This window comes from Delphinus delphis, chromosome 7, assembly GCF_949987515.2.
Source record: "Delphinus delphis chromosome 7, mDelDel1.2, whole genome shotgun sequence".
Classification (NCBI taxonomy): Eukaryota; Metazoa; Chordata; class Mammalia; order Artiodactyla; family Delphinidae; genus Delphinus; species Delphinus delphis.
Genome location: NC_082689.1, coordinates 7108783 through 7122745, shown reverse-complemented (window position 1 = coordinate 7122745; position 13963 = coordinate 7108783). Strand labels below are relative to the sequence as shown.

Sequence of the window (13963 nt, the reverse complement as noted above, 5' to 3'; positions counted from 1 at the left end):
CGGTAGATTAAGTCTGTAAATAAACAAGATAATTTTAGTAAACATCATGGCAAAATAGGGAAAAGTGTTAGAGAGACGTTGGGTGGGAGGGTGCTAGTGTCCTTTGGGGGTCAAGGAGACCTCTCTGAGGCAGTCACAGAGCTGGGACCTCAGTGACAAGAGGGAGCTAGCCATCCAGCTATTGGCAGCGGGATGTCAAGTACAAAGGTCCTGAGGTGGGAATGAGGCCAGCCTCGAGGAACAAAAAGTCTGTGAGGCTGGAGCATAAAGAGTGAAGGAAAGTGTTAGGAGTGGAGGTTGGGAAGAGTCAGGTGTAGGGTGGTCATAGTTAGCAAATAAAAACACAGGATGGCCAGTTAAGTCTGAACTTTAGATGAACAGCAAATACTTTTTTAGCATAAGTATATACCGTGCAATATTGGGATATACTTGCACTAGTAGATTATCCATTGTTTATCTGAAACTCTAATTTAACTGGGTGTCCTGTGTTCTACCTGGCAACGCTAGCAGGAGCCACATCACACAGGACTCCCAAGGCCTGGTAGAGATTTTCAGGATTGTGCCATAATCTGAGTCAGGGCGGTGGAGACTGGGTCTTAGGAGGCAGACCCAAAGCAGCAGGCAGTTGGGAGCTACTATATTTGTGACCTGATGGTGGCCCACGAGAAGGGAAGCAAGAGGAGGCAGGGATTTGTATCTGCTTTGCATCCTGCTGAGTCCTGGGTTTCGACAGTGCCTGGCACACAGGAAGAGCTGATAGATATTAGCTCGATGACCCAAGGCTTGGGAGCATGTGGGTGCTGAGAGCTGGTGTGACCCGGGGCGCGTGTGGATGGTGGAGCTGGCAGATGGATGTAGGGTGGGGGGAAGACGAATCGAGGGTGACCCTTGGGTTTTTGGTGCGAGCAGCTGAGTGGTGGATGATGCCAGTTACTTAGATGGGGAAAGTCAAAGAGGAGGGGGTGGAGGAGGGGCATCTTTCTCTGAGCTACCATTGGCTTGAGGCGCTATTAGACATCCTGGGAGTTGAGCCACCAACCAAGGATTTAGTTCTAGAAGTTAGAGCCCAGGAAACGTCAGGGGTAAGGGTATATGTCTGGGAGTCATCAGCATGCGTTGGCACTTGAAGCTGGGAGATGAGTGGGGTAAGGTCACCACAGGGGGGAGTGCAGATGGAGGGGAAAGGGGGCCCAGGGTAGACGTTGAGAGGTGGGGTGGAGGAGAAGGAACTGGAACGGGGTGCTGAAGATGGTGCCAATGGTGCCCAGTTTTCTCCACTCAGACCACTTGGCCCAACACAAACGCTGGGGTGAGGATGGGAAAGTCACAGAGAACTGAGTGAGAAACAGTGCAAGAGCCTCCTCTGCAAAAATGTCATTACAATGTCAGTACCTGTGTCTGAAAGAAGGAACTTCCGCAGCACAAAGGTTCGAGGAAGATTTGTAACCCTAAGTTAGATTATCTAGAACCAGACAGAAACTTTTCCAGAGAAAGAGAATAAAGAATTAAGTCTCCAGAGTCTGGAAATACTTGATACCCCATGAAGTGGAGAAATGAGGAGGATTGTAAGTAGAAATTTAAAATAAAATGTCTAAGTGTCGGAGAGGTTATTGTATCAATTAAGTGAGAGCAGGGTAAGGATTTTGATAAAGAAACCAACCAACCAAAACAAAAATACCATCATTATAACTGCTTCATTGGAGGCCATAAAATGAACCCATAGTTTTCAAATCAAACTTGAAAATCAAATCACAAAACAGAGCAGAGTGTCAGGGAAGTATATATAAAAAACATGAGAGGGCTTCCCTGGTGGCGCAGGGGTTGAGAGTCTGCCTGCCGATACAGGGGACGAGGGTTCGTGCCCCGGTCCGGGAGGATCCCACATGCCACGGAAGGGCTGGGCCCGTGAGCCATGGCCGCTGAGCCTGCGCGTCCGGAGCCTGTGCTCCGCAACGGGAGAGGCCACAACAGTGAGAGGCCCGCGTACCGCAAAAAAAAGAAAAAAAACATGAGAGGACTAAATAAGCATATGCCAAGAATGTGTGATTAAAAATCAATAGTCTTTGGAAAGAGGGCATAGAGATTCAACTTATAGCTGGTAGGGTGGGCTCTCCAAGAAGTGGGGAAAAAATGATGTGTAATTGATGACTAAATATATAAAAGAAAAAAAATGTTTCCAGGTTTATAAAGGAGCTAAATCCAGGTATTGAGAAGCCTCATAAAGACCCAATGACAGAACTACCAAACAGCAGCACCAAAACCTCTTCTTATAATCTTCTAAACCACAAGGGAAGATGCGCTCGGAAAGTAAATAACTAGGAACAGCACCATTAGTTTTACAAATTACAATACTTACTATTATTCATACTCCTTGATGATATAATAAAAATTCTGAAGCAGTATCTCCAAGGAGAAGACTACTGACTTCTCCTTGGGATTAACTCAACCTAGATATCATTCAAGAGCCAAAGGAGTCTTTGCAGATTTAAAAAATTGGTGAAAATGTACTAATCACAAGGCTTCACTTCAAAACGTTTCCAAGAATCTTTTTCCAGAAATTTTAGAGTGCTGGTAATCCTAAAAATAAGAACCCAGCAGCCTACTGAGCAGCTGGATATGAATACACCCAAAACAAAAGTGTTCTTTCTGTGTTCCCAGAACACAGTATGATGAAAATAGAAATAAGTAACAAACTAGCCACAACTACCCAGCCATCTGGCCTTTCTTGATCATCTCCAATCACCGCTGAATTAAAGAAGACACTTGACACAACAATAGCCTATGTGGGATAGGTTTGGAAACGCGGGGTAATCAAGCCTCTGTATATCGGAACTCTAGATGATGCAGCCAAAGCACTACTTGGAGGAAAAGCCATAGCTTTAAATGCTCTGTTATGGAAAGGGAGGCGTAGAACAATAAGTCAAGCATACAGACTTAATCCAGGCTCTCAGTCTCCTGAAGGCATCATGGGTCATACCCCGATTGCCTTGATATTTCCATGGTCACGCAAAGTACTGGAAACAGTAATGTATTCAATATTCGTGAACAAAGATTGAATGTGTGCCAACTACGAGCCTCGCACTGCTCCAGGGGCTAGAGATACAGCAGTGAACAAAACAGGGTCTTTAAGAAATCTCTGTTAAGCGAATGAACAATAACAACAACCGGAAAGGAAAAGAGCAGGGGGAAGATAGTTAAAAACAGAAATAAATTAAGAAAAAGTCAATTAAGGAAATTTTAAAAATTAGAAATGTAAGAGATTTAATAATTTGCATTAAAGATTTCCAAATCAATAAAGAGTACAGTGTACCATTACGTGGCTACAAACCTTCAAATTATAATTAAATGAAACAAATATTTTATGTGAAATATGAAAGGTAAAAATTACCATGTATACCCTCTTTGAACTTTCAAGGAATAATAACCATGATTTATAAATTATTCGGGAATGACAAAAATCACCTAATTCAATATTCAAGAAAAGTATAATTCAAATCTGAAAACCTAATCAAGATAATAGCCTGAAATAAACTATATCCAGTTTCATTTATTAATATAAATGTATAATATTTCAGTAATATTCTAGCAAATATAATTTAAGTGATATGAAAAATGTAGGTTTTATCTAAGAAATCACTGTAAGCGTGAGTCAATATAAAGAAAACACTGTAATTTAGCAGGAGATTAGAGATAAGGGAATCATTTGCATAGATGTACTAATAGACCTGATAAAAGTCATTTCTAATTTTTAAAAATCATTTTTTAAAAAGGACTAGAAGTATCCCTCCTTAATAATACAATATGTGTCAATGTAAAACCAATTACACTTAACAGGGAAACATTAAAATCATCCCATTAAACATTTTAATAAAAGAAAAAGAGATGCCCATCATCACCTGATTATTTAATACTGTATGAGAAATTTTTGCTAAAGCAAAGAGAAAAAGAAGCAAAAAATCAGAGAAGAAAAAATTAAGAAAACAACAAAGTATCAGAATGTTCCTTCTGAGTCTGGAGTTCCTGGTTAGGAGACACTGGATGTGCTAGCTGGAAACTGAATGGGAATCTTGGGGAAATTAACCATCTCTCTGAGACCAAGGTGGGAGGAGCCTCTCCTTCTGGGAGGGCTCCCTCAGGGGGCCTAGGCCCCTTCTGGGCTGTGTCTGGGGTCTGACCTGCCTGAGGACTGCAGCCCTCCCTGTCTTTGCTCCCCGTCTTCCCTTGAGCTGGTGACCTGAAGCTGAGACAAGCTTCCCAGGGACCCTGCTGATGGTAACTTCCCGGGACAAATCCTTTCTGTATGATAAGACCAGTTCTTAAGTCTTCCAACTCAAGTCCCTATGTGTCTTTGGTCATTCTGACCCTAACCAACCCCTCCAGACACGTCTGAGAGCCAGATTTCTCAAAATTTTACCAAGGTTAGAAATACAGAGATAACAGCATTATTCTTAGAAAAATCCTAAAGATTCAGTTTGTGATATGTACTTGTGTTTTTAAAATAACAGTTTTAAAAAGGAGAACAATGAGGGAGATCTATTTGATGGTAAAGCATGTTCTGAATTAGTGCTTTAGAATTTCTTTTTTTTCTTTTTTTTGGCCTAGAATTCTTTTATGAAATGACAGTTTAAACAGAATACCACTATGTTAACAGAGTAGCGCAGTCGGAGGTGGGAAAGAAACTGAGAACCCTGTCTGCCTGGCACTTCCCTCCCCCTCCCCAGGCCAGTTACCTCCCCCCACCCCATCCTTGGCCCCCAGAGGCATCCCAAGGGTGGCCAATCAAAGCCAGTAGGCTACAACACCATCCTTGCAATGGTGAGATGTGTCAATCTATGAACATGACATTGCCTAGTACATATGAGGCACTCCAGAGTTTTCGTTGAATGAATGATATGAACTGAAAATAAATCCTATCATATTTAAGATGAGCTTGTGCAATGATCTAGCCCAAAAGAACTGTGGAAAAAAGAGTAAGTGCAGTTGAGTGAAAATGAATAGCAACATGGAAAAAGGTGAACTTATTTCCACCACATTTTTTTTTTAATTCCAGATGAAGTAAGGAACTAAAAAGATATAACAACAACCCCCCAAAACCCTGTTTATAACATAACTTTTAAGAGTGAGAAACCAATTTAAAGTGAGCTACTAATTGCTCACGAGTAAATGCTGATAAATTTTTAACTAAGGTAAGCAAAAAAATTTCCAAGGAAAAGGTGAAAAATAGAGCAATAAAAAACTATAAAGCACTTTATAATGAAATCCAGCCTACCTAGGGTGAAAACAACAGAATGGGGGAAAAAAAAAACTTGCAACACCTAGATTAAATAAAAAGCAAAGCAATAAGTAGGAGTTTATACCAATGTATAAAAATACCAGCAAAATTCCCAACAGAAGACCAACAATGGACATGAACAGTTTATAGGAAGAGAAATACAATAGAAACCAACCAGATAGAAAAATACTTAGACATTAAAGATATGCAAATCAATTCATCAGTATTAAAATGCACTGTTATGCCCACTAAAAGAGAGAGAGAGGAGAATAACAGAATTCAGACAGCACAAAGGATGAGCAGGCTGGAACAGTGGCCAAGGCCACCGTCACTCAAAGGCTTAACGATGATATTGATCAAGAGCCATAATCTCTGGTTATCTTAAGACTGTAATTGAAAATAAGTAAAGAAGAGCTATATGAACAAAGCTGTTCACAGCAGGCTTTATTTATAATCACCAAGATCTCAAAATTACCCAAATATCTAGCAATTGATTTTGGTACATTTAATTGATAGAATATTTTGAAACCACTAGGAATGTTGAATGTGTAAAAACATGAAGTTTTTGATGAAATAATAGATGAAAAATAGAACTCAAAATTGTCTGCCCACCCTGCCCAAAACAATGGGAAAATAGAAAAAGATGAGAAGGGAACGAAGGATCAATAAAGCCCTGGTACTGGAATTGTCAGCGTACTAGACAATGACAGATCTCTCTGGGCATCCACCTTAGCTGCTCAGAGGAGATGTGAACCAGAAAGCACAGACTGCTCGCACGCGAAGCCCCTGGGGCATCAAATTAAAATGCAGATTCCAGACCAAGTCAGGTTGGGGCCCAGACATTTGCGTTTTTAACACTCGATGAGGGTGTAATTCTTACAAATGCTAAAGTTTGGGAACCATGGACGACTACATTATTTCTAAGTAGTTTTGTGATTCTAGATTCAAATTTTCTACAGGCTTCGTAGTTGAGTGTGGCTACACAAAGGTGAATCAGGTTTACGCATCACGGCTCCAGTTTTGTCCTGGTCAGGACGCAAGGGGTGGGGGGTTCTCAGGAGATGGACCAGTACCGGCAGGCCTGGATCTTTGCCCGGGCTTGTCCTTCTGGGGAGGATCCCTGCCTTTGCCAGAGTGGGTGTGACCACGCAGCATCTCCAACTGGAGCCTGTGTGTGTGATGCCTCACTGGGTCCTCACTAATCCTTGACCTTCACCCTGTCCCCTACCCCCAGCGAAGTCACCCGGACCCTCCCTACCCTGGAATCTCTGCAGAGACTGTTTGACCAGCAGCTCTCCCCCAGCCTGCGTCCACGGCCTCAGGTAAAGACTTTGGGATTGGACAGATGAGATTGATAAAACCAGTGGGGCAGGGGTGGGGGCTCAGATGGGGCATGGGGAGAAGAGGTAACCAATGTCCCGAGGGCTCAGAAGGAAGCACTGCCTTTGTTGGACCCCCAGAGTATAAGGGGGCCGGGGAGCCTCAGCACCCTGACCTCCCGCCCCCGCTGGATTTTGGTTTGAGGAATAAAGATTTCAAATTACGCAACCGCCAGCAGAACTCCTTATTAGTGCTGAATAAGGAGGCAAGGCAGGACCTTTTCCCACCATTTCTCATCAGAAACTGAAAAAAACATGAGGTGCCTAAATGCTTGATCCCACCTTATGCCCCAGGAAGAGCAGGTGAAGGCAGGCCCCCCGCCAGACACACAAACACACACACACACACACGTGCACACACACGCGCGCACACACGCACACACATATGCGTGCTCACAGCCTGACAGGGGGCCAAGGCCAAGTTGTCGGTGTCACAGAAGGTGTCCTCGGCAAAGGTAAAAACAAGCACAGATAGGACTTCCAGAGAAAGCACTTGCAAGGGACAAGGGTTTAAAAATGTTTAAAAAGCAAACCCTTCCAAGCACGATTAAGTAAAAGCAACCAAATTTTTTAAGTGGGAAGAGGATTTTAAAAGCCTGTTTTACTGAAGAGGGACTGGGAATAGCTGGGATGCCCTGGAAAAGATGTTAGTTAACACCTCATGAGTCACTGGAAAATGACCTGCAAAGCAGGGAGACCTCTTCTTGCCTCTCAGACAGGAAAATTTGATTGGTGAAGCCAGGACTTGGCTCTAACATGAGGGTCAGGGACTCACAGCTGAGAGTGGAAATGGCTTTCCTAAAAGGCACTTTAGCCGTCTGCATGAAAATGTTTAATGCCCGGAGTCCTTCAAGTAAGCCATTCTACCTGCAGGCAGCTGCAGTAGGGTCTACGTGTTTGCATAGAGATGTTGACAGAAATGTTTATCACAGCTTTGTCTCTAAAAACAGAAACGCTGGAAACACAAACAGAGAGAGAAAGGGTTAAAGTATGATGCAGAATTCTGTTCTAAGGCGGATGCACTGACTCCAAGGCATACTGCTGAGTGAAAAAAGCAAACGGTAGAACAATATATAAACTAGGATGTAAGTCTACACGTGGAAATCGTACCAGAAGTGTTTATACCTGAAGGGCTACTCTGTTCACGAGGAGGGGGTGGAATTGGGCCAGAGGGGCCTGGGTCAGGGGAGACTTCAGGTTTGCCCAAATGGTTTTTTGGAGTTTTTTTTTTTTACTGAGAAAATTTGTGTTCTATTTGTACAACTTAAAATTCATCAGGATAAAAAAACAACAATGTAATTTTGCTTTCCTTGAAGTGAATGGTGGGTTAATTTCCGGGAAAGTAAAAGCAAATCTAGACAAAACAGAGACCCTACCAGACACTAAAATTTAAATCGTTTGAATACAAGACCACACACCCAAGTCTTTGAAGTAGGATTGGATGAGGGAGAAGCTTCCAGAGAGAAAAGCTGGTAACAGCCACGCCCCAGCATGATGCCCTGCGTGCAGAGGCCAAAGTGTTTGCATTCGGTGGCAGGACAGAGTAGCGATGGGATGGGAGGTGGCATCAGGATTTAGAGGAAGGGTTCTGGCTGCCACCCTCCTGTCTGAGACCCTGACTTGTCAAGAAAAGCAGACAATGTCTTGATGCCTCCAGAAATTCACAAATGGAAGAGGGAGTTCCGAGGCTGCCTGAGGTAGAGGAAAGAACACTGGCCTCTGGATCAAAAACACCCAAGTTCAGTATCTAACTCACCTGCCTCCCGCCTGCCCCGTCCTTAGTTGCCTTATCTGAGAAATGGGCATTGTCATATCTGCCACTGCAGGGGTATATGAGGGAGTAAATGAAATTGCTTGGGTGAGACATCTGGCCATGGTAGCCTCTTACCAACACTAGGCCCTTTCCGTTAGGTAGGCAAGATAAGATGGGGACCCCTGCGCGACATTTATTTGAGAACTGCTGGGAGGTGCAAAATGCAACATTATCAAAATGACTGCTGGTCCGAAGTTTGGGGAGAGCCCTGGGTCTGCCCTATGTAAGAACAGAGAGTCGTTAACCTTGGAGCCCACATCCTCCGAAGTTGAACTGAAAAGCTAAGTGCAGTAACCAGGTCCGCTTCTACAAACCCACAGGTGGCCCTCAGACCAATTCGCCCACATTGAGGCTGAGTTGTGAATTTTGCCCTCAACCTCAACGCTAGTGACATTTGGGGCCGGATCTTCTTTTGCTGTGTGGGACTGTTCTGTGCATTGTACGGTGTTAACACATGCTGGCCTCTACCCACTAGATGCCATTAGAATCCCCCAATTTTCACAACCCAAAATGTTCCAGACATTGTCAAATGACCCTAGAGGGCAAAATCTGTACCAGCTGAGACCCACTGGGCGAGATCTACATTCAAATCTCAGGTCAATACCAGCTTTGTGACCTTGAACAAGTGACTCACCACTCTGACTCAGTTTCCCCATCTGCAAACCAAGGACTAGAAGAGTCAATACATCTTAAACACGCTGGGCATAGCATACGAACCCATCACATGGTCATATGTATTCTGCCTAACGAGGCAGTAGAGGCTAAGCTCCAGCGTTCTTCTAATACCTTTTGTTCCAAGAACTAACTCCCACTTGGTTGGTAGCTTCATTTATACTTTGTACGTCTTTACCAAACCTGCCCCAAAAAACATAGATTCAAAGAGAGAGTGGGGAAGACACCATCCTACCACCAGGTGATGGGCCGGGTAGTAAGCAGGCGATCTCCAGTGTCTGAAGGAGGATGAGGGGGTTTGAATCTGCCATCTTTTCAACTCTTTATGAGAAAAACACCCCTAAAACAAGGGATCCTGTAGTCTCCCACCTGCTGTCCTGCTCCATTCTTACCTGCATCTCAGTTCCACTCTTTTGAGCCCTCCTGCTGACCAATAATAACTGAAGACTGATTGAGAGCTTTGTCGAGGAGCAAGGGCCAAACCAAGAAGAATTAGAGAAAGTTGTGACAGAGAGTAACTGCCACGATGATGGCGGTGATGGCTGTGCTGGAGGTGGCCGTAGCGGCAGTACTGCTGATGGTCAGAAGTGACGGTGATTGGTGACGGCAGAAGGAGAGAGCTAAAGTGGCTGCTGGGAAACTGAGGTCAAAAGCCTCTGTAGGGACTTCCCTGGGGGTCCAGTGGGTAAGACTCCGCGCTCCCAATGCAGGGGGCCTGAGTTCCATCCCTGGTCAGGGAACTAGACGCCACGTGCCGCAACTAAGAGTGTGCAGGCGGCAACGAAGATCCTGCGTGTGGCAACTAAGACCCCGGTGCAGCCAAAATAAATAAATAAAAATAAATCTTTAAATAATAATAATACTTATTTAAAAAAAAAAAAAAGCCTGTGTAACCTGGCTGACTTATTCAGGAGGGGGGGGGGGTGTAAAGGGACATCTCCTCATCGGTGACAACCCTCATTCCACTCTGCTTGGTGTTCAAGATTGTCAAGTCTGGTGTTCTTGTCCTAGTGGAGGGCGGGGATGGTGCCCTTTTAACTCTACATCTCCAGCACCTTGGGAACGTGTCTGGCACAGAATAGGTGCTTTGTAAGTATTTGTTCTGTGAATAAATGCTTGAGACCGTGGACTTGGTGCCAAGCAGACATGGTTTCCTGGCCTGCTGTGCCGTTACTAGCTGTGTGACTTCTGACAGGTAACTTCAGCTCTCTGGGCCTCAGGCATGCATTGAACAGCTTTACCGAGCATCTTCACTGGCCAAGCACCGATGTCACAGCACCGGACACATTTCTCACGGTCCCAATTCTCACAGTGTTTACATTCTAGCAGGGGAGATACACAAAGAGCAAATAAACAATCGTGGTGATTGGTATGAAGCAAAGCAGGGTGATCTAGTAGAGATGATTTTAGCTCGTGTGGTCAGGGAAGACCTCTCTGTGGCTCTGAGATCTGAATGACAAGGAAGTGGCCTTCTCAGGTGACATCCATGTTTCTAGGGATTCCTCAGAAAGTGTAGCTCAAGGCCAAGGGCAGATCAGAAGTGAGGATGAGCGTGGCTGGGGCTGAGGGGTGGATCATACAGAGTCTTTAAGAGTTTGGATCATTTCCTCTCAGTGGTGGGAAGCAGCTGGACCAGGGGGTTTCGAGCCGGGGACGGCCGTGTTTCGGAAGTCGAGCCAGGAGCACCGATGCAGTACACGTAGGAGGGTGGAAAGGTTATAATCGAGGACAGGCCTCGGTTTTGTTTAAGCAACTGAGAAGCACCGGGGAAGAAGCAGGTTTAGAGGGAAGAAGAAAGGAAGATGCATTTTTTGGTCATCATAATTTTGAGACGGTTGTACATATCCCTGATTTCCTTGTCTTCAAAGGGGGACAATAATCGTACTTGTGGGGTTGTTAGGGAGATGAACCAAGATGAAGCATGGAAAGCGCTCAGCGGCTGGCACTCAGCATCCCGTCCTTATTTGCTCTCATGTACCAGGTGCCTGGTGAGGCCAATCCGATCTACATGGTGGCCAAGCTCAGCCAACTGACAAGTCTCCTGTCTTCTATTGAAGATAAGGTATGTGGGGGACCCTGCAGCTTCCCTGGACTTCTCTATGGCCCCCTCTTCGCTTGGAGAATGCCCAGGTACCCCTGTGACTCTGTCCCAACCTGTACTGCCTTCCCTTCCCCTCCCAGCCTGAAGGGCCCCGTGCGTTTCTGCCCACAGGTCAAGGCCTTGCTGCATGAGGGTCCCGAGTCTTCCCACTGGCGTTCCCTCATCCCACCAGTCACCTTTGAGGTAAGTGGCTGTGGACTTGTGCTTCACAGGAGGGGGCTGGGGGCGGTTCTGGTCCCTGGGGAAGGGGGGCTTTTGATGGACCCCCAGTCCTTCCTCAGGAGGGAGCCCAGTGGCTGGGCTGAGATTGACGGTCAGCGGAACCAGCTCCCTGGGAAGATGATTAAACCTTAGAATGGGTGCCCAGATGAACCTGTGGAGCCTTCGCCATGGGGAGGCTCCCAAGGAAGGAGCTTCTCATTGGCCCAAGATGCCAAAACTTCTTCCTTCTCCAAATGGGGGCAGTGAGTGTCATCAAACAGAGGGCCTCCCCGAACTGGCTGGAAAATAGTGCCTCAAGGAGGGATTAGGGGGAAAAAAGTGATTCCTGTGACTTCCCCGAAAGTGACTGAGTTAGAATCTCCAGGCCCAGAAATTTGTTTTTCTTTTCGTTTTTTTTTTATCGCTCAAAGGAGTATCTCTATTTGAGGAAATCAACGTGTGACACTTTGAGAGATGAAATGTTACAGCTTGTACACCAAAATCAAAAAATTAAAAAATGAAACGGTTACCAAGGTAATGCAGGTCAGGGGATCAAAGGTGAAGGGTCACACATTATTAAAAAATCCAGAAGGACGGCTGCATCATGATCTCTCATTAGTGTTCCAACGGTGCCTCTCTGGGTAAACTTGAACATTTCGGCAGACATTCAAGCAGCTTTTTCGGTAAAAAGATTTTTACATGACTGTTGCTATTCCTATGATCATCTTCTATAGGTGGCGCGGTGTTGAGAACACAGTAGGCGCGAGCTCCGCGGAATACACTTTGGGAACCGCCCTTCCGGCTTGTTTTCAGCAGCCATTTCCCCCCCCCCCCCGCCCCCCCGGCGTGCGCATCCTCCTCCGCGCGACCGGGACCACGAGCGGGCTGTTTTCTTCTTTTCTTTTTGCGCAGCACTGGTTCCACATTCAGAAACAGGACAGGATGCCCACCCCCAAATCCTTCCTAGCCCTGATGACAATTCGATTTTAAGATGTATTTCCATCTTCTGAACATGCCTAGGCAATTGTCTTTTTCCTAATTATTATCAGTGAATGTTCACTTATTGGTTGTAACGAGGCCCAGGAGCATAAATCTGTTACTAAAATCCTTTGTGGAAGTAGATGACACATCAGATTAATGAGTGTTGCCACATTCAGCTGTGAATAAACCATCTTCCAGTCGTTCATCCGTTCCCTTCACCAGACCTGGCGGAATAGCTGATGTGCACACGGTGGACAAGCTGGGCTCCTCCCACGTTTCAGGGACTCTCACGAGCTGCCCATGGAAACTCCCTCTGCGGCAGGGAAGCTCAGAAACAGAAGCCCAGTGGTCCCGTGCGGCAGGGACACCAGGGCTGGACACATGGCCAAGGGCTGCCCAGTCGTATCGACAAGGGATCACGGACTGGCACTGTGAAAGCACAGAGAAGGGATAACCAAAATCTCCTCTGCCCCTCCCCTCCTTCCCCCCCACCTCCTTTTCACAGGTAAAGTCAGAATCTCTGGGGATTCCTCAGAAACTGCAGCTCAAAGTTGATGTTGAATCTGGGAAACTGATAATTAAGAAGTCCAAGGATGGTTCTGAGGACAAGTTCTACAGCCACAAGAAAAGTAAGGCCCCCTCGTGTCTGTAAAGTTCTCATTCTGCTAGTGCCCTTACTGTGGCCGCTCAGCAGCAGGCTGCTGGAAAAGTAAGTCCTGCCAGGCACCTTCCACCCTCTGCTGGGGTACCCACCAACCCTCAGCCTGCCTGTGGGAACCCCCAGTCATAAGGCTCCCCTCTCGTGTCCCCTCTACCTTGAGGCCTGCCCTGTACGCTCCACCTGCTTCCTCCCACCCTGGGGAAATGAGCTCATACTTGGCCCAGGGTGGCGGTTCCACGTGTGTTCATGCTCTTCCCTGCTAGGAGCCACACTGACGCGTGTGGTCATCATTATGCCTGGTTCAGGCCCTGCTGGCCAAATCAGGCTGCATCTCTAGGGTAGCACAGACAGAGAAACAGTTTAGCATGGCATTAAAGTCATGAGCTCTGTCTGAATTCACATCCCAGCTCAGCCACTTAGCACCAGTGTGACCTTGCATGCGACACTTAACCTTCCTGGGCCTCAGTTTCCTCATCTGTAAAATGGGGATGATAAGACTCATGTGAACGGATCTACGTGTAAGGCTCCTTAGGAAAACCTAGCACACAGGAGCCAACTCTGGGCAACTGAGGCTTTGCATCTCAAACAAACTCATCAGTAAAATGGAAAATGTTCACACGCCAAAAACTTATAGAGAAGCTGCTGTGGGCCAGGCACTGGGGATCCAGGGCAAGCAGGATGGTCGAAGACTCTGTCCACGTGGAATTTACATTCCAATGCATTGAGTGGCCAATAAATATGTCAATACGATGATTTCAGCTATTACTGAGTGCTCCGAAGAAGGCCACAGGTTGGATGGAGAATAACAGGGGAGGGGGCAGGGAGGCAGTTTTAGAGGCAGAGTCTAGAATTGGCAGCCTTGATAGTGAGAATGGCAAGTGAC

The 13963-nt window shown here is 45.9% G+C and overlaps 1 protein-coding gene and 1 pseudogene across 1 annotated transcript in view; one reads left to right on the top strand and one right to left on the bottom strand.

Moving 5' to 3' along the window:
* Positions 1-13963, top strand: part of INPP5D (inositol polyphosphate-5-phosphatase D) — a 130957-nt gene that overhangs the window by 71876 nt on the left and 45118 nt on the right. Inside the window, exons 6-9 of the mRNA XM_060015914.1 lie at positions 6507-6594; positions 11118-11198; positions 11349-11420; positions 12925-13048. Coding sequence (XP_059871897.1) covers positions 6507-6594; positions 11118-11198; positions 11349-11420; positions 12925-13048 — 365 coding nt within the window. The remainder of the gene's footprint in view (positions 1-6506; positions 6595-11117; positions 11199-11348; positions 11421-12924; positions 13049-13963) is intronic.
* LOC132428235 (calmodulin-binding transcription activator 1-like) lies at positions 12041-12625 on the bottom strand (annotated as a pseudogene).